Source organism: Peromyscus eremicus, chromosome 8b (genome assembly GCF_949786415.1).
Source record: "Peromyscus eremicus chromosome 8b, PerEre_H2_v1, whole genome shotgun sequence".
In the NCBI taxonomy this organism is placed as follows: Eukaryota; Metazoa; Chordata; class Mammalia; order Rodentia; family Cricetidae; genus Peromyscus; species Peromyscus eremicus.
In genome coordinates this window covers 54,930,837-54,956,411 of record NC_081424.1, presented here as the reverse complement: position 1 = coordinate 54,956,411, position 25,575 = coordinate 54,930,837, and the positions used below count along the sequence as shown (strand labels likewise).

Genomic DNA, 25,575 nt, shown 5'->3' with positions numbered 1-25,575 from the left:
TTTGTAAGCAATATAAGTCTCTGTGTTTACTTTGTTGGGTCTGAGCGGCTGTAGGACTGGCGAGTGACAGAGATGTGTCCTGACTGTGGGCCAGGCCGGAAAACTCTAGCTACAGCTGACTTTGTAGGAGCATATTCTAAAATAACGATTTGTCAAGTAGGGCAGTGGTGGCACATGCCATTAATCCCAGCACTCAGGAAGCAGAGACAGGCAGATCTCTGTGAGTTCAAAGCTAGCCTGGTCTACAAAGTGAGTCCTAAAACAGCCAGGGGGGGACACAGAGAAATCCTGTCTTAAAAGAATGAAAACAAATAATAATGATTAGTCAAGCCAGGAATTATGTCCTAGCTTCAGGTGTCTAAAACAGGTGGACTATTTAAGCCACGGAGTTATCAGCATGATCAGCATAATGGCCTCATGTTACAAATTAGAAAATGATGTAAAAAGTAGAGAGTACACAAGGTCCACTGCTTATTATCAAGTGTCATATCCTGTGTTTAACTTTTTTTTTGGTTGTTTTTTGAGACAGGGTTTCTCTGTGTAGCTTTGGCTGTCCTGGAATGCACTCTGTAAACCAGGCTGGCCTTGAACTCACAGAAATCTGCCTGCCTCTGCCTCTTGAGTGCTGAGATTGAAGGCATGCACCACTTTAATAACTTTGTAACTTTCATCTAAGACTATGCCACTGTGCAGGTTAGTGCAAACTATCTGGGCTGTAGTCTATTTGCTAGTGATGCATTGCACTGACTACAGCTGCTGTGACGTCACTCAGGGGGAGGCATTTTTCACTCCATTATACTCTCTCTTTTTTTTTTTAAAGATTTTATTATTTATTTATGTATATGAGTGCTTTATCTGCATGTATAACTTTATGCCAGAAGAGGGCATCAGATCCCACTAGAGATGGTTGTGAGCCACTATGTGGTTGCTGGGAGTTGAACTCAGGACCTCTGGAAGAGCAGGCAGTGCTCTTAAGCACTGAGCCATCTCTCCAGCCCTCCATTATACTCTTGGGGGACTGCTGTTGTGTATTTGGTCCATCACTGACCAATCATGCATGTTCGGCACATGGCTTCAATAACTGACTTTTGGAATCCATCTCTATTACAGTTTGCTTATGATTGCCATAGTGCATGTGACTAACTCCTGGCAGGTTCATCTGAGGAACATAGAGGCTTGTTAGGAATGTCCATAATAAATGAACTCTGCTTGCCCAACCTGCCCCAAACACGTATTTTGCTCCAGGAGTCGTTGGCTGTACCTCTCAGTTACATGCTGTAAACCATGCTTCTCTGATCAAGCTGTCTGTCCTTAACACACTCTCATGTTCTGCTCTACTTCTGTTGTCATGGCAAAACTCCTTGACAAAAAGCAGCATACGGGAGGAAAGAGTTTATTTGGCTCACAATTCCAGGTTACAGTCCATCATTAGGGGAAGTCAAGGCAGGAATTTAGAGCAGGTAACATCCTATCCAGTCAAGAGCAGAGAGAAACAAATACATCAAAACTACCTGCTGCTCACTTTTCTACTCCCAGAGGTACACTTGTTAGAACTCCCACAGTTTCTGGACTAGAATAGCTGGAACACTCCACATCAGCTTGGAAGAGGCCACTGAATCAGATTTTCACCATTACAGGATTGGTCTTGATTTGATTAATGGGAAGCCACGAGACAACAAGCAAGCAGGGGTGTTTGAACCAACCATAGTTAAAGTGAAGAGCCTGAAGTTTGCAACAGAAGCCCCAATTACCATTCTTCGAATGGGTCATTTTGGGGGCTAGGCATGATGGTTTTAATCCCAGTACTCAGGAGACAGAGGCAGGTGGATCTCTGGGAGTGCAAAGCCAGCCTGATCTACAAAGCAATCTCCAGGCTACATGGTGAGGTCCTGTTTCAAAAACAAACAAACAAAAAAAAACCAAAACCAAAACAAACAAAAAAAAGTCAATGATCTGATAAAATTGCACCCAGAAAGCAAAGACGATAAACACGGAAGTCATGAAAATGCCGTTCACTCTGGAGCCCTTGATGACTGATTGGATCTCCCTTTTATTTATAGCAGTGCCAGGTGCAATGTCTTAGCCTTGGGTGACTCACATTAAAGTTCAGCAAGCTGTCCACCTGGGTTCCTGTCCTCACTTTGGTCCTCTGATTTCACCTACTATCTAGTGTTTCACTGATTTAACAAGAACATTCAAGGCTGATGGCTGTCAGGCAGGTCATCCTCTCTGAACACACATTGCTATCCCCATCCCACCCCCAATGCACAGGGCTGCCACACCACGTGTCCCGCCCATTCTCTCAAGGTTGTGTAACAAGGTCACTAGAATCCTACAGCCAGATGCTCCCAGAGGATGGCCCAAGGCAATGGCTCCTCCATCGATGTTGACCTATAGGAAAGGAGAGGATCTTAAGTCAGTCTTGTGTGGACACAGGCTAACACCCCCAGTCTTATCTTTCTCCTCTCAGTGTTAATGCTAGCAAACCACCCTTTCAAACTCAACTTTCACTGTAAATACTGCCTGTGACACCTCTGATCCCTTGTTTCTAGAATGTCCTGTTCATTGTGAACTAACATACTCAGTTCTTTGCTGTGAAAAGCAACAAACAAGTCAACTAAACCTTAACTAGTATTTGTTCATCTCTTGCCAAGGTGACCTGCCCTGGGAAATAACCTCATTTGTTGCTTTTTACAACCTTAAACATGGATTGTACAAGTTCACTGGAAAACCACACAACTTCTTGTTAGTTACCTTCTCGGGGTTTAATCCAAGTTCTTTGGCTATGGCAACAGACACCGCTGCAAAAGCTTCATTGATTTCAAACACATCAACATCCTCCAGGGACCAGCCTGCTTTTGCAACCTACAGGAAAGACAAACCAAAATCAGATCATTCATTACTAACATAAAGGTCTATACATGAAGTGCTGGAGAGATGGTTCAGTGGTTAAGAATACTTGCTGCTCTATCATGAGCATGAGACTTCAGATCCCAGCACTCATGTTGGGTGGCTCACAAATCTTTGTAACTCCAGCTCTATGGCATCACATGCCCTCTTGTGGCCTCGATGGGCACCTGCATGCTCACACACACACACAATAATTCAAAACGAAAAAAAGATATGCCTGATATATGTAATATACCCCTCAAAGATACACTTCTTAGGAAACTGCCTCCGCAGCTAGATGTGCCATGGTGGCTTTGGTCTGTAAACCAAGGGCTGAAGAGGCTGCAGTCAGCCTGTATAATGAACCCACCTGCAACCAAGGTCAGTATGGATTGTATAGATGAGCCCTGAGTGAAGCTGACTTCACTTAGACGGTAGATGAGGTGCTCTAGGGTGATGTGGTCATACACCTGTAATTTCAGCACCTCAGGAGCTCAGAAGGACAATTTCTAACTTAATACAGAGCAAGGCCCAGCCTCAAAACCAAAAGGATGTAATCTAAAACACCCCTTAATGTAGAAAGTCTAAACTGCCCTAAATATGAAACAAATAGCATCTGTTATATGCAGGTGATACAGCACACTTGGATCTGACTTTAAAAAAAAAAAAAAAAAGTCTAGGGGCTGAGAGATGGCTCAGCAGCAGATGCTCTTCTAGAAGACCCATGTTTGGTTCCCACACTCACAGGGTGGCTCGTAATAAAGTTTGTAACTCCAGTCCTAAGGGATCCAACACCTCCACTGGCACAAGCGGTTTGTAGACATATATACAAGCAGAACACCCATGCACATAAAGTAAAACTAAAATAAAAAAATGATCTGGGGCTGGAGAAAATGGTCAAATGGGTAAAGTACAAATGTCCTGACATCAATCCCCAGAACTTACATTGGAAAAAAAAAGTATGCTGGGTGATGGTGGCACACACCTTTAATCCCAATGCTCGGGAAACAGAGGCAGGTGGATCTCTGTGAGTTCCAGGACAGCCAGAGCTACAGAGAAAGCCTGTCTCAAAAAATCAAAACAACAACAAAAACTCCATGAGGCATGGTGAGGCACCTGTGACCACACTGCTGGGAAGGCTGAGATGGGCAGATCTCTGGGGCCAGACAGCCACCTAGCCTGCTTGGAAAATTCCAGGCTAGTGTGAGACTTTGTCTCAAAAATGCAGGGGAAGGATACAGTGCATGGTCTCAATGATGATAGTCCTTACTCTGGAGTTCTCCAGGTCCCACAAATATAAGACAAGAACAGCTCCTGCAAGTTGTTCTGACTTCCACACATGCACCAGGCCTACACACACACACCCCAACTAGCAGGTCATACACACACATACACACACACCCTGGACCAGCAGGTCACTCTTCTTCAGTGACAAGGTCCTAGATCTGGTGACCGGGAGGTAAGAAGACAGGAAAGCTGAGGCCAGGATGTTCTGCACAAGCTATGTCTTATGCTAAGCAAGCTTTCTAAGAAGCACCTTACCTGCAGTTTCTAGGGTGAAATGGGACAACAGAACAAAGTCAGCAGGAAGCAGGCAATGCTGCCCACGGGAAGCACAGGGATCTCACGTGCCACAGACCGATCAAGCACACAGTGGCCTTGGGACTAATAGTTCTACTTTCTTCATGGGGGAAAACAGGTTTCCAGGAACTGAATCCTTAACTCCTTCAAGGTCTTGACTCCAGCTCCAAACTGGATCTTGCCACATCTGTCCCTGGGCAAGGACACAAAACTAGCTTCCCTTTGTCCTATCAACTGGGCATCTGAGAAGCCTTGGATTGGCCTGGCTCAAAACACAAACACACAAACACACACACACACACACACAAAAAAAAAAAATGTAGTTTTTAAAAAATATATTTAAAAATGTTTATTTTGTGATGAGTGTTTTGCCTGTATGTATGTAAGTACAGCACATACATGCCTGGTGCCTGTGGGTTTTAGAAGAGGGCCTGAGATCCCCAGGGACTAGAGTTACAAATGGTTGTGAACTTCCACATGGGTGCTGAAAATTGAACCCAGGTCCCCTGGAAGAGCAGCCAGTGCTCTTAATCACTAAGCCATTTCTCGAAACTTCAAGTATATAGGTTGGTTTTGTGGGTTTTTTTTTTTTTTTCTTTTTCTTTGGTTTTTCGAGACAGGGTTTCTCTGTGTAGCTTTGCATCTTTCCTAGAACTCCCTCTGTAGCCCAGACTGGCCTCTAACTCAGAGATCCACCTACCTCTGCCTCCCAAGTGCTGGGATTAAAGGCGTGAGCCACCTCTGCCTGGCTTTTTTTTTTTTTTTTTAAGATGGAACAATGTGTCCTCTACCTTCACACAAACACCAAGACACAAGAGCATACACAAATATGTGACCCAAATGTTAGGGAGAGAACTAAATTCACTTAAGGCTTGGGAATTACAATGTTTTCCCAAAGGCAAATAAGCTGGTAGAAGTAACAAAATCAAGCACGTCCTTACACGTCAGAGTGGAAAGGGGATGGAGAGGTTGAAGAAGAGCTTGTGCAGAGCTGCAGTTAGCAGCCCTCAGAGCATCACCCAAGCCAAGGATGAGGTCCGCAAAGATGAGGCAGACACATGTGCAGGAGCTGGGAGGGAGAGGCTGAAGGTCGAGGAGTCCAAGGTTGTTCAAAGTCGTCCTGAGCACACAGTAGGTGTGAAGGCAGCTGGGCTACACAGAACTCTGCCACAAACAAACAAACAAACAAACACACACACACAAACAAAAGGCTAGAGTAAGACTCACAGCTTGCTTGATGGCTGGAATTGGTCCTGCTCCCATAATGGAAGGCTCCACACCAGCCTGTGACCAGGAAACTATTCTTGCTAAAGGTCTCAGCATTCGACTCTCGGCTTCTGTCTTCTTCATAAGAACCACAGCAGCGGCACCATCGTTTATCCCTGTAAACAGGTGACCTGGTTTCTACAGTGCTCTTTAACCCCAGGTATATACCCAAGGCCATTTTTTCTACCTGAAACCATTAAGCTACAGACAAGTTAGCAAAGCCCTTTGCTGTGATTCATCAGACTTTACAGTGTACTCAGAAATGGTCAAGGTCACTGGTGGTGGCGGCGCATGCCTTTAGTCCCAGCCCTTGGGAGACAAAGGCAGGTGGACCTCTGTGAGTTTGAGGCCTGCCTGGTCTACAGAGCTAGTTCTAGGGCAGTCAGGGCTATACAGAGAAACTCTGTCTCGAAAAACCAAAAAAAAAAAAAAAAAGATGGTAAAGTCTAGATACTGACCACACAACATTACAAGAGTCTCTTAAAGCAATGAGGAGGGAGATGGAAGGAAAACTAAAGAAACAAGCCTAGGGCTCACTCACAGATACTGGGAACTTTCTGGAACTGGAAAAGTAGGAAGAAAAATAAACTCTGAAGTTTTTTGTTTTTTGTTTTCCTTTTGAGACAGGCTCTCTCTAGCCTTGGCTGGCCTAGAACTCCCTATGTGTACCAGGCTGGTTTCAACCTCAGAGAACTCTGGTGCAGTGCAGGGATTAAAGGAGTGCCTCACCATGCCTGGCAACTTCAGTTTCTCCCTCCCCCAGACAGGGTCTCTGTGTAGCCCTGGCTGTCCTGGAACTCAATCTGTAGACCAGGTTGGCTTCGAACTAACAGAGTACTGGGATTAAAGGTGTGCACCACCATCGCCCAGACAACTTCATAGTTTCAATTTTATTCTTTTCATTTGTATGTTTAATTTAGATGTCAAGAAAGCAAATCACTTAAGTATAGATTAAATAGCCAGGCATATAGAAACTGTAAGCTTTGCCCTTAAACCCAGCTTTAGGAATCATTTTGTGTAGAAAGACATATTCACTTGGTAGACCTCACCAGAGTTGGCACTTTCCCTCAGTGCCCTTCAGAAATCGAACCTGATGCATTAGCTGGGGTAACGGTTCCCGTCCCATCAGTAAGAAAGTAAGGTTTTAGCTTGCCCATGGCTTCCATGTTACTCCCATGGCGAGGAAACTCATCAATTTTCACTTCAGTAAGACCTGAAAAAAGTAAAACCAGTTACCTGGGATGAGGACAGAGAAGGCAGAGAGCTGGGATTGGGGACGTCTCAGAAACAAGAGGATTCATATTTGGTAGAAAGGTTTATTAACATTTACCCACTTCCATTCCAGTAGGAATTACTAGAATTACTACATGCTACCCCATGAGAACTCTTCATGAGACAGTCTGGCTGTGTTCCAAATCCACAGGCCTTCCTAAGGACAGAGGTATTTGTATTGTATGTACATGGGTTTGTGATTGCATTGAGCTGGCTAAAACTGAGTGGGTCAGGAGTAGAACAATCCATCCTCTGTGAGCTGGGCATGGATGTCAGTTATTGATATTGTCTGCAGATTCAGAGCATGGACAGTGCCCTAACATGATGTGTCCTCTGCAAATGGGATGTGAGATGCACATGGGAGCAACTGGAAAGGCTTTATTTAGATTGCATAGGAGAGTTGTGTCTTCCTGACAACCACAGACTGATGCTCCACTTCTCATGGAGCCCACTGGATGACACACACTGCAGCTGTGGACAGTTTGAAGATGACAGTTTCCCATGTGACCATATCCCGTGTAGACAGTATTTTCCAGCCAGGTGTGGTGGCTCACCTGTAATCCCAGCACTCAGCAGGCACAAGCAGGAGGAGGGTAGCCTGGTCTACATAGTGACCTGTAGTTCATCCAGGGCTACACAGCAGGACCATGTCTCAGAACACCACATCACCATCTGCTCGCTCACATTCACACTCACATTCAGATGTATAAAGCCTACAGTTTGACAACTTGTAAAGACCAGTTCACAAACGGCCCTACATAGCATCCTTGCAGGTGTTATTGATGCCTGCAAACAGGCTCATGTTTACTGTGCTCTCCACACTCACCTTTTCTGGAAGACACCAACACTGGCACAATCTCCTTGTCAAAGTGGCCAGCTTTCTGTGCACGCTCTGCCCTGTTCTGGGACAGAACTGCAGCCTGGTCCTGGGCTTCTCTGCTCACTTGCCATTTCTTGGCTACGTTTTCAGCTGAGGAGGAGAAAAGGCAAAAACAGCATATTGGTGAGCTATTTGCAACATATGTCTGCAAACTTCCAGAAATCTGTATCCAGGTTTACCATTGATACTTCTACCTCATTTACTTAGTATTCCCTACATGACCCCTCTGGGAAGTGTAAGTCCATAGGTTTTCCCTCTGTGGAGCACTCACAGGATAACACGTTTGCTGCCAAGCATGATGACTTGAGTTTGACCTTTGATGAACATGGTGGAGGGAGGGAACTACAGCAGGTTTTCTCTCATTTTTGTTAAAAAAAAATTAAATCAGGAAATTCAACATTAATACCACTTCGTGGCTCATCTTCAAACTTTACCTTTTGTCATAACAAGACTTAACAATAAACCAGCTTGCTGGGCATGATAGCACACAGTGAGGCAGCAGGATCTCTGAGTTTCATGCCATTGCACTGCTTAGGATCTGGTGCTCTTCACTACAAATCTCTTTAGATCTTCATACTTTCTGTGCTCCTTAGGTTTGATATTGGTGTTTTATTTTGTGAAGATTTATTATTTATTTTATGTGTGTGTGTATGTGCACATGTGTGCATTGCCTGAGGAGGCCAGAACACAGCATCAGATGTCTGGAACCGAGCCTCCTGTATGGGTGCTGGGGACTGAACTCTGGTCCTCTGTAAGTGCAGCAAGCACTTTTTTCTTTTTAAAGATTCATTTATTTATTATGTATACAGTGTTCTGCCTGCACGTGTGCCTGCTGGCCAGCAGAGCGCACCAGATCTCAGATCTCATTACGAAGCCACTGTGAGCCACCACATGGTTGCTGGGAATTGAACTCAGGACCTCTGGAAGAACAGCCAGTGTGCTCTTCACTACTGAGCCACCTCTCCAGCCCCCAGCAAGCACTTCTGACACTGAGCCCTCTAACCCGGGGATAGATATTTCCGAAGACCAGGGCCCCTCTCTTCCATCACATTGTCTTGTGTTTCCTCACTGAATAACGGCTTGTCCGCACAGGTGATAATCAGTTTATCTTGGTTATGGACAATCAGTTATGCTTGGAGAGGAACTTTCTACATTTTTGTTTGTTTGTTCGTTTGTTCTGGATAGAACCTGGGACTGCACATGTTAAACAAGTGCTCCAACAGGAACTCTGCCTCTAGCTTCAGGATCTAAATTTTTTTTTTTTTTTTTTTTTTTGGTTTTTTCGAGACAGGGTTTCTCTGTGTAGCTTTGCGCCTTTCCTGGAACTCACTTGGTAGTCCAGGCTGGCCTCGAACTCACAGAGATCCACCTGGCTCTGCCTCCCGAGTGCTGGGATTAAAGGCGTGCGCCACCACTGCCCGGCTTAGGATCTAAATTTTTAATGATCATCTTGGTAATGTTTAGGCAGGTAGTCTGAGTATCACTTGAGAAACTGGCTAAGATCCAGGTTAAGAGCTATAGCATCTCCCATGGTCTGTGGATGCTCTTTAGCTCTCTGTGCTGTTGTTCTCACGGAGCAAAAAAGCCTTGAGTCCCTGTCGGACACATCCTCAAGACCTCCTTGAATTCCCACACACTGTCTCCTGTGCTTACGCTTAGCCTTTTCCCATTACCCTCTTCATATGACTGATACTTACTTCTCATGGAACCTTAGCCATTGCTGCAGCTTTTGAACAAGCTGCTTCACTTCTCAGGGTTTATTTATCTCACGGTCAAATGTTACTTCTGTTTAAGCTTTATTTATATAGAGTAAAGGTATTGATTTTCTAATTGCTTCATCTGTCAACAGAGGACACAAGGACCGAGACCAGTGGTTCTCAACCTTCCTAATGCTGAGACCCTTTACCGTTCCTCATGTTGTGGTGACTCCCAACCACAAAATTATTATTATTTTTTTTAAAGATTTATTTATTATGTATACAGTGTTCTGCCTACATGCATGCTTACAAGCCAGAAGAGGGCAGCAGATCTCATTACAGATGGTTGTGAGCCACCATGTGGTTGCTGGGAATTGAACTCAGGACCTCTGGAAGAACAGCCAGTGCTCTTAACCGCTGAGCCATCTCTCCAGCCCCACAAAATTATTTTTGTTTCTACCTCATAACTAAGTTTGCTAACTATCATGAATCGTGATGTAAATATCTGATATACAGATGGTTAGGCTACCCCTGAGAAAGGGTCTTTCAATCACCACCTTGGTGATTGAAAAGATTGATAACTGCTGACCTAGACACATGACTAACAATACAATTGTGTTACCAGAAGAACTAGTTTATCTGCTAGTCCTTCTCTTACAAGCCAGTATTTGTGGGCTCTGCTTTCTTATTTGAGGAAATGAAGGGATTGGTCCAGAAGAATCAACATTCTTCGACACCAAGGATCTACAAGTAGAGAGTATCAATTTTCTCCTTTCAGTTCCTTGAAGAGAAAATGTGTGTACAATTCTAAATCCATAGGGAAAGCTCTGTCTGTGAGGAGGAGCACGCTGAGGAGAGTGGACACTTCAGTGGCCTCTATGCTGCTGAGCTTCCTAAGGATGTGGTGTCTTTGACCATCAGCTTCCTGGGCAGGATGAACATTTTGGAATATAGTTTTCCTTTAAATACTTTTTTAAATTAATTAATTTACTGAATTTTATGCTTGAGTGTTTTATATGCATGCTTGGTGCCCTTGGATCCCGTGAAATCACGTTGTGGGTGGCAGGAATTGAACTTGGGTCCTCTACAAGAGCAGTAAGTGTTTTTAACTGCTGAGCCATCTCTCCAGCCCCTGAACTAGAGCTTTCATGCCTATACATAATAGTCATGTTTTTAAGTCTTTTTTTGTTTGTTTGTTTTAGACAGGATCTAAATGTGGTGTATCCCTGGCTAGCCTAAAAACTCACAGAGCACTATGGAGATGAGACTGGTTGAAAACTCACAGAGATCTGTCTGTCATTGCCTCTCAGGTGCTGGGGCTAAAGTTGTGTGCCTCAGTGCCCAACTATGTTCTTTAAAAAATTTTGATTTAGGTGTATGTGTATGGGGCTGAACTAGCTTATGTGCACCATGTACATACAGTACTTGTGGAGGCCAGAAGGCACAGGATCCCCTGGAACTGGAGTTACAGATGGCTATAAGCCACTTGATGTGGGTGCTGGGAACCAAACTCAGATCCTTAGCAACAAGGCCAGTACTCTTGACCACTGATCCATCATCAGTGGTCAAGATAACAGTCATCTTTGAACTGGTAGCTCAGCTATGGCATTAGCAAAATGTGCCTTTTAGGAAGTCAATTGCTGCCCGTTCAGGTTCCTAACTTAATTTTCTATTACTGTCTCACCTTTTTCTCTTATGACCTTAAAATCAGGTGAAAATCTGTTGTCTTGGCTTTCCTGTTTTTCTTCAATCCTATGTCATCTGTGGCTGTTTTGTATTGGTATCTGCCCTCTGCCAGTGAAATGTGGGTCATACTTTCAGCAGGCACTACAGGGAACGGGAACGGGAACGTTAAGGATAGAATGAGTGAGCTACATACATTGGGAAGACATGACCTCTCACCTTGCCTGTGTGTAAGGTCTAACCACCAAAGTTCTACTCTGATCAATGACATCTACAGCTGTGACAAGCTCTCCAGAATCAAGTCAAAAGCAGACCACACGGATACCTAGGGAAGCTCCATGAGGATCCAACACCACGAATATCCCAGGACTCTCTGTGAGCTTCGGTATGTCTCAGCTTCCTCACTAAAGCACATGTTGGGCACTATGGTAACCACAAGCCTCACCGTCACATGCTCTCGTCAACCTCTTTCTTTAAAGCTGGTGTGTGCAGCCGCATCAGCCTCACCTGTAATGCCCATGTGGTAGTTGTGAAACGCATCTGTGAGACCATCACAGAGGATGCTGTCAGCCAGCGGCATCTCCCCCATCTTGACTCCTGCTCTCAGGTGAGCCAAGTGAGGGGCCTGGAGACAGGAAGTAAGAACAAGTTAGACTTGGTTGTCATCAGCCCTCTCCTTAGGATCCCACTCAGACTCAGAATGGTCTGCACAGTGCTTCCTCCCTCTTCATTTACCCATCAAGCCCTTCTCCCCACTACCTGCTTCCCCAGGTCAGGGCCTGAAACCTCTTGGCATTAGCAGACAATCCCACCTGCCTTCTCTTAGCAATCTATTCCTCTGTAACTTGCCCGTTTCTCTCTCAAACCTGTCCATTCTGTGTCTTTATTCCTTATGGTTTCATTTTTTTCCTTCTAGAGAGACAAGTATTACCTAAGGAGATGGCATAAAAACCAGAATCATGTACCTACTTTAAAAAATGTGTGTGTGTGCCTGAATGACTTTATGGGCACCACGTGAGAGCACACCAAAGAGACCAGAGGGTATTGGACGCCCTGCTGGACTATGGGCAAATGTGAGGCCCCTGACAGGGATGCTAGGAACTGAACTTGGGTCCTCTGCAAGAATAGTACAAGCCCTTCACTACTGTTCATTGCTCCAGCACATCCAATATCTACTCTGATAGGAGACAGAGTACCCATAGGGAGAATACTCAGGTTGCAATATGAACTGAGAGGAGGGTTTTCGAGAAGTTATTCTTAACTTCCAGCATTTCAAAAACAGCCAGCATACAATGAAAGGGTAATAATGGGCAAGGAGTCAACAGAGGTGAATCAAAGTACAATGATATCTAAGAGTGAAAATGACATAATTAAACCCATAATATCATATGCTTATTGTTTTCAAGAAGCAAAGAAGCAAAAGCCATACATTTAAGTGGCAGCTCTGGACATCAGTGTTCCCACCTGTAAATTGGGAATAACAGCACTGACACCATGTTGGCTTGTGTGACCACACACAGCAGCCCTAGGTGCAGGCCTGCACTTTACTACATCCAACCAGAAGGACTCCATTCACTTTGTGACCTTTGGCCTCCTCCTGAGCTCTGCAGTTGCTGAGCTCACTGATCTCTGACCAGTGGCTCCAAGGTCAGACCTGGAGCTGCCTCCACAAGAAGGTACTGTTCCACTGCAGGGCCAGCTTGAAGGACAGACAGCACTAGGTGACACAGACCGGAATGGCAAGCCTCCTGGACAGGGCAGCTCCCTGTGATCCTCGGCCATGTTCTTTCCTTTGGTTTTTGAGGTGAGGTCTGGCTGTGTGATCTAGGCTGGTCTTGAGTTTCTGGGCTCACGCTCTTCTCAGCCTCCTAAGCAGCAGGGACTGGGCATGCTTCACCATGGGTGGCTTTTACATGTCCTACCCTCTAGAAGATCAACAAGGTCTGGTCCCTGGGGTCCCTCCTGATCAAGGGCCATGACAAGAAGGTTAAGAGGCAACATGTGACTCGACTCTTCCTCACAGAGGGAAAGCAAGTCCAAAACAAGCTAGCCTATTTCCTGTTTCCCTCTGGTCATGCCCTGAAGTGGTAGGGATCTGTCCTGCTGAGGCTCCTTGTGCTCTGTGTGCAGATCATGGTCTTGATTATTTGTGTGTGGACTGTTCTGAGCTCTGGCTCCAGGTCAAAAGGAGAAAGAACACTGCCTAGGGATGTGCTGTACCCTGGGCTGATGAGCTGTGTCTAGGAGCAGGCTGCTCGAGGTGCACAGAACCCTACCTGACTGGTGTGGGCAGTGATAGGTGGATTTCTGTGAATTTGAGGCCAACCTGGAATACATGGGGAGTTCCAGGCCAGTCCAAGCTACACAGGACCCTGTCTAAATTCTGGGGGCTGGGGAAGTGGCGTGGTGGTACACACCTTTGATCCCTACACTCAGGAAGCAGAGACAAGTATCTGAGTTTGAGGCCAGCCTGGTCTACAGAGCAGGTTACAGCATAACCACGGTTACCCAGAGAACCTGTCCTGAAAAACCAACAAATAAATAAGTGAAACCAAAAGGGGAAAAAAAAGAAAAAGAAAGCAAGGCAGTGTCAGTGAGATGGCTCAGTCATACAGGCACTGGCACCAAGACTGATGACCCGAGTTCAATCCCCGCAACCCACCTGGTGGAAGGAGAGAACCTACCCCAGCAGTTGTCCTGACTCCACCTGGTGTGGGGGCATGTGCCCGCTTCCCAGTAATATGGGTGAGAAATGTGTTGTATTTACTATCATTTCTCTTTTGAGATTAAAGGTGTGCCCTGCCACACCCAGCCTCTATTATTATTTTTTTTTTTAAAGAGGAGAATGGCAGTAGTGCATGATGGGAAACAATCTCCCATGGAAATGAAAAATGTGACAGTATTTCAAGTGGAAAATCTGGGGACCTAACCAAGATTTTGACATAACCAAGCAGTTGCTCCTTTGTTGAACTATCTAATTTTTATTCTTTGATAATAAGTGGAGGAGTTGCCGGGCGGTGGTGGCGCACGCCTTTAATCCCAGCACTCGGGAGGCAGAGCCAGGTGGATCTCTGTGAGTTCGAGGCCAGCCTGGGCTACCAAGTGAGTTCCAGGAAAGGCGCAAAGCTACACAGAGAAACCCTGTCTCGAAAAAACCAAAAAAAAAAAAAAAAAAAAAAAAAAAAAAAAAAAAAAAAAAAAGTGGAGGAGTTGAATTATGAATCTGGATGATTCAGGTGGCCTTCATGACCTTGTCAACTTTGTAAGGATGACACTTCAGAAGTTAGTCAGTGGCCTGTGAAATAGTCTTTTTAGTGTTCTCAAGATGAATTTCCTGTAATAGACACGTTTATTAACTTTTTGAGCATGATACAAAGGAGCTTTTAAGCCTTTAAAGTTGTAAAGAAGACAACTCTTAAAAGAAGCTTTGGCCAGGTGGTAGTGGCTCATGCCTTTCATCCCAGCACTCTGGAAGCAGAGGCAGGAGGATCTCTGAGTTCAGGACAGCCTGATCTAGAGTGAGATCGAGGGCAGCCAGGGCTACATAAAGAAGCCCTGTCTCAAGCCGGGCGGTGGTGGCGCACGCCTTTAATCCCAGCACTCGGGAGGCAGAGCCAGGCGGATCTCTGTGAGTTCGAGGCCAGCCTGGGCTACCAAGTGAGTTCCAGAAAAAGGCGCAAAGCTACACAGAGAAGCCCTGTCTCAAAAAATCAAAATAAATAAAGGAAGGAAAGGAGAGAGAGAAAGTTAAGTTTTGGATACTTGGAAAATATCCAAAAGTTTAAAAAGGTTTTTCTGGGCCCAGTGGCATATGCTTGTAATCTTAGCACTCAGGAGGCAGAGCTGGAGAGGCAAGCACTTAAGGCTAGGTTAGACTACACAGCAAGTACTAGGCTAGCCTCGGCTACCTAGTGAGCAGGGACAGCAACAACTAATCTTGTGGGTTCCTTTCAGAAAACACTGTATGCTTCTGGAACAACAGCTTAGAAAAGTTATCCTCTGCCTCCTCCACTGCCTGGCTGACAGGCTGTTCTTCACATCGGATTTCTCATCCAACCTGGAGAACAGTGAACATTCATTCAGGCAGGGGTCCAGGCTGAGTGGCTTTCTGTGCTCCTCAGCAGGACATGCACCATGGCTGAGGAGGAGGGTGGGCACCTCGGCACTTACCTTGCTCATGTTCTCCATGCCTCCTGCAACCACAATGCTGGAGTCGCCTATGGCTATGGACTGGGCTGCAAGGCACACGGCTTTGAGGCCTGAGCCACAGATCATCTGGCAGCTCCATGCTGGAACCGAGTAGGGGATCCCTGCCCCCACACTGGCCTGTCGAGTAGGATTCTGCCCACAACCTGGAACAGGGAACACGGGAGCCTCTAAGCCATCAGGGGAAAGGTAAACATCGGGGACAAGTGAGGGCTGAGTCAAGGAGATGGCCTGCCGCCCCCAATGCCTTCAGGCAGCTCAGTTCTCCAGCAGCACAGAAGCCTGTCTCCCTCTCTGCCTGCCACTCTAGACCTGGGACAGAGGCCACCTTGTGCAACTCCTCCACAAGCAAGTTCCCAACACCTAGGACAGAACCTCGAGACCTTCCTCTCTAGAGAGGGCCAGACTTTTCCTCCTGGTCGGGAAGACAGGTAGTTAAGACCAAGGGTAACAGCCTGCTAGTTCTGCTGCCTGTAAGCACAAGGCGTAATTCAGACTTGTAGAGCATTTTGCTCCCAGAGGCTAGGCATATGACACTCAGAACAAAAAGGGGGTTACTTAAAGAGAAATTCTGTGCATAAAAGCTGTGTAGAAGCTGGGCGGTTGTGGTGCACGCCATTAATCCCAGCACTCTGGAGGCAGAGGCAGGAGGATCTCTGTGAGTTGGAGGCCAGCCTGGTCTACAAAGTGAGTTCCAGGAAAGGTGCAAAACTACACAGAGAAACCCTGTCTCGAAAAACCAAAAAAAAAAAAAAAAAAAAAAAAAAATCTGTGTAGAAAATCATGCTGATATGGTAACTCACACCTATAATCCCAGCATTTTGTCACTTGTAACAGAATGTTCACAATTAATTTGAGGCTAGTCTGGGGATATATTAAGTTTTAGACTAGCATGAACCAAATAGTCATTTCATAGTAATCTGAACTACATAGTGAATTCCAGCCCAGTCTATACTACATAGTAAGGCCTTTTCTCAGAAAGTAAAAAATAAAGTTAAATCCATATAACAAAATTAGAACCAAAAAATGCCTGTCTGTAATTTACCTAGGATATCCTTCAGTTGGCAAAAACAAAACAAACCACTTCCTTAAAAGAAGCAGCAGATGGTGGTGGCGCATGCCTTTAATCCCAGCACTTGGTAGGCAGAGCCAGGTGGATCCTTGTGAGTTCGAGGCTAAGCTGGGATACAGAGTGAGTTCCAGGAAAGTCGAAAAGCTACAGAGAAACCCTGTCTCGAAAAGCCAGAAAAAAAAAAAAAAAAAAAAAAAAAAAAGAAGAAGCAGAGAAGAGGACCTTCTACTTCTTGTTGCCTGCGTATCAAGATGTAGAAGCTCCTTCTCCAGTACCATGTCTGCTTGCAGGCTGCCATGTCCTGCCATGATAATGGATTAAACCTCTGAAACTGTGCATAGCCACCTCAATTAAATGTTTTCCTTTATTAAAAAGGAAAAGCAGCAGCAGCAGAGAAGGGATGGAGTCAAAACTTTGAAATGCTCTAAGTTGAAATGTCATTGTATGATGAATGGCAAAGAGTGAACCTTTTGCAAGTTTCTGATGCACCTGCATCTATGACTTTCCTAGCCGTGGAACAATTCTTCATACACTGTAAATATGTATTACTCTCACTGTTAATAAAAAGCTGACTGGCCGATGGCTAGGCAGGATTTCTGGGGTAGAGAGAATGCTGGGAAGAAGAAGGGCAGAGTCTGAGGAGTCACCATACAGATGGAAAGAAAGGACACACAGGAGAGGTAAAAGCTACGAGCCTTGAGGCTGCACAAAGATTAATAGAAATGGGTTAATTTAAGTTGTAAGAGCTAGTTAGTAATAAGCCTGAGCTATTGGCCAAGCACTTATAATTAATAATAAGTCTCTGGGCTGGAGAGATGGCTCAGAGGTTAAGAGCACTGATTGTTCTTCCAGAGGTCCTGAGTTCAATTCCCAGCAACCACATGGTGGCTCACAACCATCTGTAATGAGATCTGGTGCCCTCTTCTGGCCTGCAGACATATGTGCAGGCAGAATACTGTATACATAATAAATAAATAAAAATAAATAAAATAAATTAAAAAAAAAAAAAATAATAAGTCTCTGAGTGGTTATTAGAAGCAGCTGCCAGGACACAGAAAACTCCACCTATATTTCCTTAGCGTGTGTGCTGGAAAAATACTAACCAATGGGACAGTGTCAAAAACTTAAAAACTGTATTAATTAGTGTCATTAATCTGAGGTTAGGCTGGAAGTGAAAAACACATAAAATTATTCATTTTTTTTGCCCTTAGGAGCTAGAGGCAGGTGGATCTCTATGAGTTCAAGACCAGACAGGGAATCAGAAAATTTTCTGGTTGAGGGTAGTGGCTCATGCCTGTAATCAAGGACTCAGGAGTTAAAGGTAAGAAGTTTGCCTCAAGGATTGCACATGTTCAAAGCCAGTTGGACTACAGTATTAAAATTAAAAAATTCTAAATTAAACTAACAAGATACTATTGAATAAAGGTATTACTATATAAGGTACCTGTTTTTTTAAACAATAAATGACATATTTAGGCAAATAACTACACACACACACACACACACACACACACACACACACACCCCTTTCCTAGTTCCCATCCTCAAGGTACTTAGGGCTCAGAAATGATTACTGAATATGATAGTGCTAACTTAGCCAAATATGAGCCTCATAACAGAGACCTGACATAGACAGTGTTATCGCTAGCTGGAGAGATGGTTCAGTGATTAAAAGCACATATTGTTCTTGTAGAGGACCCGAGTTTCCAGCACTGACATACAACAAACAGTCTGGCTTACAATGGTCTGTAATTATAGTCCTAGGGGATCAATGCCCTTTCTGGTCTCCCTGGGCACCAGGCATGCATGCAGTATATAGACAGACACATAGACAAAACACCACATACATATAAACACACTTATATACACGTATACACACACATATGTACAGCACACACACACTTTTTATTTTTTTAAAGAAAGAGCCAGGTGGTGGTGGTGCATACCTTCAATCTCAGCCCTTGCGAAGCAGAGGCAGGCAGATCTCTAAGTTCAAGGACCGCCTGGTCTATAGAGTGAGATTCAAGACAGGCACCAAAACTACAGAGAGAAACCCTGTCTCAAAAAAACCAAAAACCAAAAACCAAACAAACAAAAAAGAATCTCAAATGCTCCAAAGTATGAAAGTTATTATTTTTTCCATGCAAGGTATTGAACCTAGTGGCTTGTGTGTACTACACAAGTGTTCTACAACCTAGGAATCCTATGCTGGGCGAAGGAAGAAGTTAAAGCCTGGAGCAGGCAGAGGTGGAAAAAGATTTTACACACTTTGACAACCTGTCAGACCACTTTGTAGAGAGACTCAGAGGATGGGTCAATGGTGGGTGTGGCCATAACTTGACCAGGCTGTTTAGAAGTACAGACCTCCAGCCCTCCATCTAAAGTTTAATCTCACGTCTGGACCATGAAAATAGATGTGAAAGATCATTGGGTCTCTTTGCCTCTCTTCCCAGTTTAGCCAAATTAAATAAATCTCCCTTTTCTGCGATTTATTATCCCTTTTACTGTTCCAGCTAGCTTACAAAAGACAACTGACTGAACCTGGCTTCTTGAGATAACAATTGTCACACCAAGTTTGGTAACAGTGATACTTCAATACACACACACACACACACACACACACACACACACACAGATATTGCAAAATCTGGTGAGGGGATCTGAAATCAAAACAATTCTGGTTCCAAGTGTTTCAAACATGGGAGTATTCAACCTGCACACCTACAAATGGACAAGGTCTCAGACAGAGTAAGAACAGAAGTTTTTTTTTTTTTTTTTTAAAGATATATTTATTATGCATACAGTGTTCTGCCTGGATGTATGCTTACATGCCAGAAGAAGGCACCATATCTTATTATAGATGGCTCTGAGCCACCATGTGGTTGCTGGGAATTGAACTCAGGACCTCTGGAAGAGCAGCCAGTGCTCTTAACCTCTGAGCCGTCACTCCAGCTCCCAGAAGTTGGTTTTGAATACTAACAATTAACAGAAATTGGTTTTGAATACTAACACTTCAGGATCCAAATCAATTATCAGCACGGAATGGTCAGTGGTCACTGGTCTACAAACCCAGCAGGAATCAGAGGTCAAGTGAAGGCATTCTTAGACTCTCCTGTCTTCTTCCAGGGAGTGATGAAGCTCCCACGAGTGAGGAACAGCCTATCTCATGACAAGAGGACAAGGGTATACCTGTTCTGCTACAGCCAGCCTTCCTGCTGCTGGCACAGTGCTTTTACTAAATGTGTGGCATTTTCGGGGCATGTGGCGCACTATGCATACTCTCCTATGCACCAGCCTGGCCTTGCTTCTAACAATGCAAAGGCATTGTACAGATCCGTGGTCTAGAATCATCAGCTTAGGGAGGAGGGGGGACAGACAGAAGGATCCTGGCAGAGGGAACTCTGAGCCAAGAAATGTCCGGTGGTGAGTGTGTGTGTGAGAGAGTGTGCCAATAAATGAGCCTGACTTCTCCTGGGGTTACTGAGGAGTTACCTGCCGCCAAAACGTGTCCAAATATGACCTCGGACACCTCTTCTGGAGCCACCTTGGCCCTCTGCAGGACTTCTTTGATGACAGTGGTCCCCAGGTCGTGGACAGGCACAGTAGACAGGGCACCATTGAAGGAGCCTGTAACGGAATGGGGAAGAGGGACGGTGTCTGAACCCAGAGCACACGGAGGACCCCCAAAGAGGAGGAGGAGGAGGAGGAGGAGGAGGAGGAGGAGGAGGAGGAGGAGGAGGACGAGGATGCGGCATCACGCTCTCCAAACAAAACAGGCTGGCGCCGGGGCGGGCCCAGGCGATGGGGGCTTCCAGGACAATGCCAGGGCCGAGGCCTGCCCCGAGCCCCTTGCTCGGACCACCCGCTCCCGGCCCCCACCACCACAGCGTGACCGATGGCGCTTGGCAGAGCGGGCCAATCAGAGATCAGGAGAGAGAACGCGTCCCAGGGGCAGCCAATAGGTGAGTCTGGCAGAGCGGTGGTTCTACGGCCAGGAACCAATCGCAGCGCGAGGGGCGGGGCCGCGGGCGAGGCGCGAGGCACAGGTCCGTGGCGTCCGCGGCCGGCCGCCCCCTCCGGGTCACGCGAGCCCGGTTCTCGGCGCCCGGGTCGGGGGAGGCCGACGCGGCCCCGCGGGACACTCACCTACGGCGGTCCGCGCCGCGGAGACGATGACCACGGGGTCCGAGCCTGCGTTCATCCTGCGGCTCCGCTTCCGACCAGCTGTCAGCCAGGCGCCGTCTGCGACTGAGGTAAAACTTCCTGCAGCCTCCTTGGCCGTGCTGGGGGCGGGGCTATGGCCTCCACGTCACGCCTCCACGCCACGCCTCCACGCCACGCCTCCCCGCGCCTGCGCGACACGCTGGGCGGGCCCAAGTCCCCGAGGTGGGTGGGGTTGTAGACGCTGGTTGTATGGGATGGGGTTAGCATCCAGGCAGCGGGGTGTGTCGGGTTAAGGTGGGCGTAGACGATCCAGGGGTGCTGGGTTGGACGAAGGGAGCCTAGGGGTGTCGGAGAGCGATGTGGGGTGCCGACGGTCTAGGAGTCTTAGGTGGGGTCGGGAGTAAACGGTCTAGGGGTGTCGACCTGGGTGGGGTTCACACTCCAGAGAGCCTAGCCTAGCCTTTCCTGGGTAGGCACGTCCCGCCCCTGCTGGAGGGTCCTTCTCTGCGCTGGCAGCTTCCAACAAAGATCCTTAGGGCGATGGATCGCTGCTGTTTTCAAACCTTGCGGACTTCTTACGCAGCCAAAGTCATTCTGTTAGGCTTGCTTCTTACCTGTCTGCCTCGTGTCATTCATGCCTTTTGGAGACTCCCTCTGGCCACGCTCAGCCCGCTCCACCCCCCCACCCCCCCACCTCACCCCCTAGCTTCACCACCACCACCACCACAGGCCATCTACAGTGCCCATGTATTCGGAAAGGAGAGTCATCTTGGTTTGCTTCTGCAGCTTGCTGGCCCACAGAGAATGCCACCTATTTAGGAAAGCGGAATCCTGTGCTGGAAAGGAGAGGCTTTCTAGGCGAGTCTCGCAGTAAGCGGGAACAGTGGAGTAAGAGAAAGGTACCACAGGTTGTGAGCAAAAACTGACGTAAGCTGGGGCCTCCTCCTGAAATGTAAACTGAAAAATCATTAAGATCTTGAGAGATGTGAATGGGTCAAATAAAATGGGTAAGTGTAGACGCCTGAGATGGGGGCTAAAGAGAACACTTTCCCGCTAGAGAAATCCTTAGGGTCTGGAATTAGTGGTCCTCCCCGTTGCAAGCGCTCACTTTAAGTCTTACCTTTGTAGTAAGTCGTTTGGATTGTGCTGCCTGTTCCCACGAGTCCAAGAATTTAAGGGACTTACCCATGCTTCGTGCTTATTATATTTTTAAAGGATGTATTTATTCTTATTCTATGTGTATTGATGTTTTGCCTGCATGTGTGTCTGTGTCCTGTGCATGCAGTGCCCGAGTAAGCCGGAAGAGGTTGTTGGATCTTCTGGGACTGGAGTTAGAACAGGTTGTTAGCTGCCCTACTTGTAGGTCATAGGAATTGAACTCCAGTTCTCTGGAAGAGCAGTCAGTGCTCTTAACCCCTAAACCATCTCTCCAAACCCCCAAATAATAAATTATTTCTTTCCTAGGAAAAAGAGAAAAATCAAAGGAAACTATTACTCTTTTCTCCATTCATTAATTTTAGCTCGTATCTGGCCCATGCATGGCTCTCAGTAGACGATTGTAAGGGGCTGTAATGAAGACTTCACAGTGTTGCTGCTGCTCATTAACCAAAGCAGTTAGCTTCTTGAGATCTTCTCCTCTTCTGGTTCCTGGTAGAGCCTCCAGGCAGGAGACAAATGAAAACACACCTTGTCCCTAAAAGAATATATTCCTACTCACTTTTTATGTGTGTTTATGTGTGGAGGCCTGAAACTGGTATCAGATCTTTCTTAACTGGTCTTCTACTTTTGAGGCATGAGCGATCAGTAAACGAACAGCTAACCAATGCAGCCTATCTAACTAGCCAGCTTGATCCAGGGATCCTGTCTCTACCTTGAGACTGGAATTATAGGTGGACTTCCACATCCATCCAACATTTACATGAGTTCTCAGAATCCAAACTCTGGTCCTCTTGATTGCACAAATGCTTTAATCACTGAGCAAAGTCCACAGAACCATAATATATATATGGGTCATGTAGCCATGATTCTCCTGATTTACAAATGCTCAGATTATAGGCCTGATTCTCCTGATTTACAAATGCTCAGATTATAGGCCTGTGCCCCCTCACCTAGCTCATATCCATTTACTCTTATGCACAAAACATAAGGGATATACTAGTGTTCATCTGACTTGCTGCCTAAAATGTGCTAGGCATATACAATAGAACAATGTAAGAAGGGATCAAGAATACTATGTAGAGCATAATAGAGGAAACTGGAAACTAAGAATTATATGTTTAAGTAGAGAGATAAAATTAGGTATACAAAGGTAGGGTTTAGGAAGGCTTCCTGGAGGAAGTAAAATTTAAGCAGAGTTCAAGAGATTTCTAGCTTCTCCAGAGAAGGTTACACCATTCACCAAGTCTTCAGATAGAAGAAATAAGCTGAAGAGGTAGTTATAATGGCTTTGGATTAGATGTGATAAATTAGGTATTTTTATAGAAAGTTTAAATAGAGAGGGCCAGTCTGCTCACAGGCAACAAGGTTAGACAGAAGGATTTCAGAGCTGTCAACATCATGGGTGGTAACTGAAGTGATGGGGTAGACACGGTGGTTCCCGGGAGCTGCTGCAAAATTGGGTATGAGGCAGCCAGAGTAAACCCACAAAGGGGACTAAGGAGTGGCCAGAGTCATGGGAAAATAGAGGCTGGAGAGATGGCACAGTGGTTAAGACCACTTACTGCTCCTGCAAAGAAATGGGTTTGGTTCCCAGCACCCACATGGTACCTCACAACTTTCTGTAACTCCAGTTCCAGGGCATCCAGCATCCTCTTCTGCCCTCTGCAGACACTAGGCATGTATGCAGAGGAGAAGATCTCAAGAAGCTAACTGCTTTTGTTGAATGAACAGCAGCAACACTGTGAAGTCTTCATTACAGCTCCTTACAATCGTCTACTAAGAGCCATGCATGGGCCAGATGCAAGCTAAAAATAATGAATGGAGAAAAGAATAGTAGTTTCTTCTTATTTTTCCTAGGAAGGAATCATTTATTATTTTGGTTTACAGTTCTAAAGGGATAGTCTATCATGGCAAGGCACGGCAGCAGGCAAAGGAAACATGGCAGTATAAGGAAGCTGCTGGTCACATCTTAATCCCCACAGGAAGCAGAGAGCTAGAATAGTTTTGCTGGTGCTGTGTCTTTCAAAACAAGGTTTCTCTGTATAGTTCTGGCTGTCCTGGAACTCACTTTTGTAGACCAGGCTGGCTTTAAACTCACAGAGATTTGCTTGCTTCTGCCTCCTAAATGCTGGGATTAAAGGCATGCATCATCATGCCCAGCTTTTTTTTTTTCCTTGAATATTTGTGTTGTGTATGTGTATGCACCCCATGTGTGCAGGAGCCTGTGGAAGCCAGAGGGGGGTCAGATCCCCTAGAATTGGAGTTCTAGATGGTTGTGAGCCACCTTTATGGATGCTAGATCCTGAACCCGAGTTCTCTGCAAGAGCAGTCAGTGCTTTCCACTGCTGAGTCTTCTTTCCAGCCCCTGAAATAGTTTAACACCTAGATTCATATGCTGCTAGGCTAGCAGAAGAAAAAACATTTTAACAGTGTTAAGAACTGCTTGTCCTGAAGGGGTCTTGCAGTCATTCTAGGGTTGTTTCATGAATAGTTGCAGGAGTCTAGTTATCAGAAAAATGCTGTTTTGTGAATATTATTTTTTAAAAAAGCCATATTAAATACAGTTGAGAGGACAAGTTCATGTGTTGAAGTCTCTTTAATAAGCACTTTTATACATGCTCACATTTGTCTTCCCAGCATTCACTCTGAGAAATTAGCTTCAGGTTGGCCTGAATTCTCAATCCTGCTTCAGCCGACTCTAAGTGTTTTGATTAGACAACAGAAGACAACCACCATGACCAACTGTTCATTCACCAAACTGCGAATATGACAACTGTCTTCCGATGTTAGATTTATACTGCTTTTAATTCCTTTTGTCCATAAACCTTTTCTGGCCATGCTAGGGATAACCTGGGCTCTGACCATGCAAGGCAAGCACTCCACCACTAAGCCACACCCCTATCCTCAAATTGCTTCCAAGGACTGTGTACTTAACCAAGCTTATTGTCTTAGCCTGCCATTTTTAACTCCATACTTTTATATCATGCATTCTTTCAGTTACTGCATAGCCATCACGTTGATCACCCCCAGCTCCAGTCTCCAAATTTTGGCACAGCAACCTCCAAGACTGTCCTCCCCACTCAGGTTTGTATTGTTTCTTCCTTTTATTCAGAAGGGCGAACACAGGCAGGAAAACATGAAGGTGGCCTGCCAGCTTTGGAGTGGATATTATCAAGGGACATTCAATGATAGTTCTCTAAAGGGCAGCCTCAGTGTTACCAAGTATTGAAGGTGTCATTACCACATTTTATGAGAAGGACAATGACAAAGTGCTGCAGTTGCACAGGTAGGGAGACGAGGAAGAGAAAGCAGTATCATTTGAGTTAGCCATGGTGGTCAGCCATGTGGTGGACAAGCTCCTACATGGCAAAAATGAGTCTGGGGGTTGAAGAGATGGCACATCTGTTAAGAGCACTTGCTCTTACAGAGGACCTGGTTCCCAGCACCCATATGGCAGGAAGCTCACAACTGCCTGTAACCTCCAGTTCCAGGGGATCTGATAGCCACTTGACCTCAGCATATATTAGGCACACCCATGATACACACACCTACATAAAAACACTTCACATAAAATAAACCATCCCCACCCCCAGACAGCGTTTCTCTGCAACAGCTCTGGCTGTCCTGGAACTTGCTTTGTAGACCAAGCTAGACTTGAACTCACAAATCTTTTTCTTAAAGGGAGGTAGGGGGCTTCAGAGAGAGCA

The 25,575-nt window shown here is 45.7% G+C and overlaps 1 protein-coding gene across 1 annotated transcript; it reads right to left on the bottom strand.

Annotated features, from left to right (window-relative positions):
* Positions 1-1,377: 1,377 nt before the first annotated feature.
* LOC131918643 (acetyl-CoA acetyltransferase, cytosolic) lies at positions 1,378-20,839 on the bottom strand. Its single transcript, XM_059272832.1, has 9 exons — positions 20,693-20,839; positions 20,039-20,173; positions 15,439-15,620; positions 11,776-11,893; positions 7,835-7,978; positions 6,827-6,949; positions 5,698-5,852; positions 2,755-2,865; positions 1,378-2,391 (listed from the first exon to the last, which is right to left on the bottom strand). The coding sequence occupies exons 1-9, from the start codon at positions 20,745-20,747 to the stop codon at positions 2,221-2,223; spliced, it is 1,194 nt and encodes a 397-aa protein (XP_059128815.1). The 5' UTR covers positions 20,748-20,839; the 3' UTR covers positions 1,378-2,220.
* Positions 20,840-25,575: the final 4,736 nt, after the last annotated feature.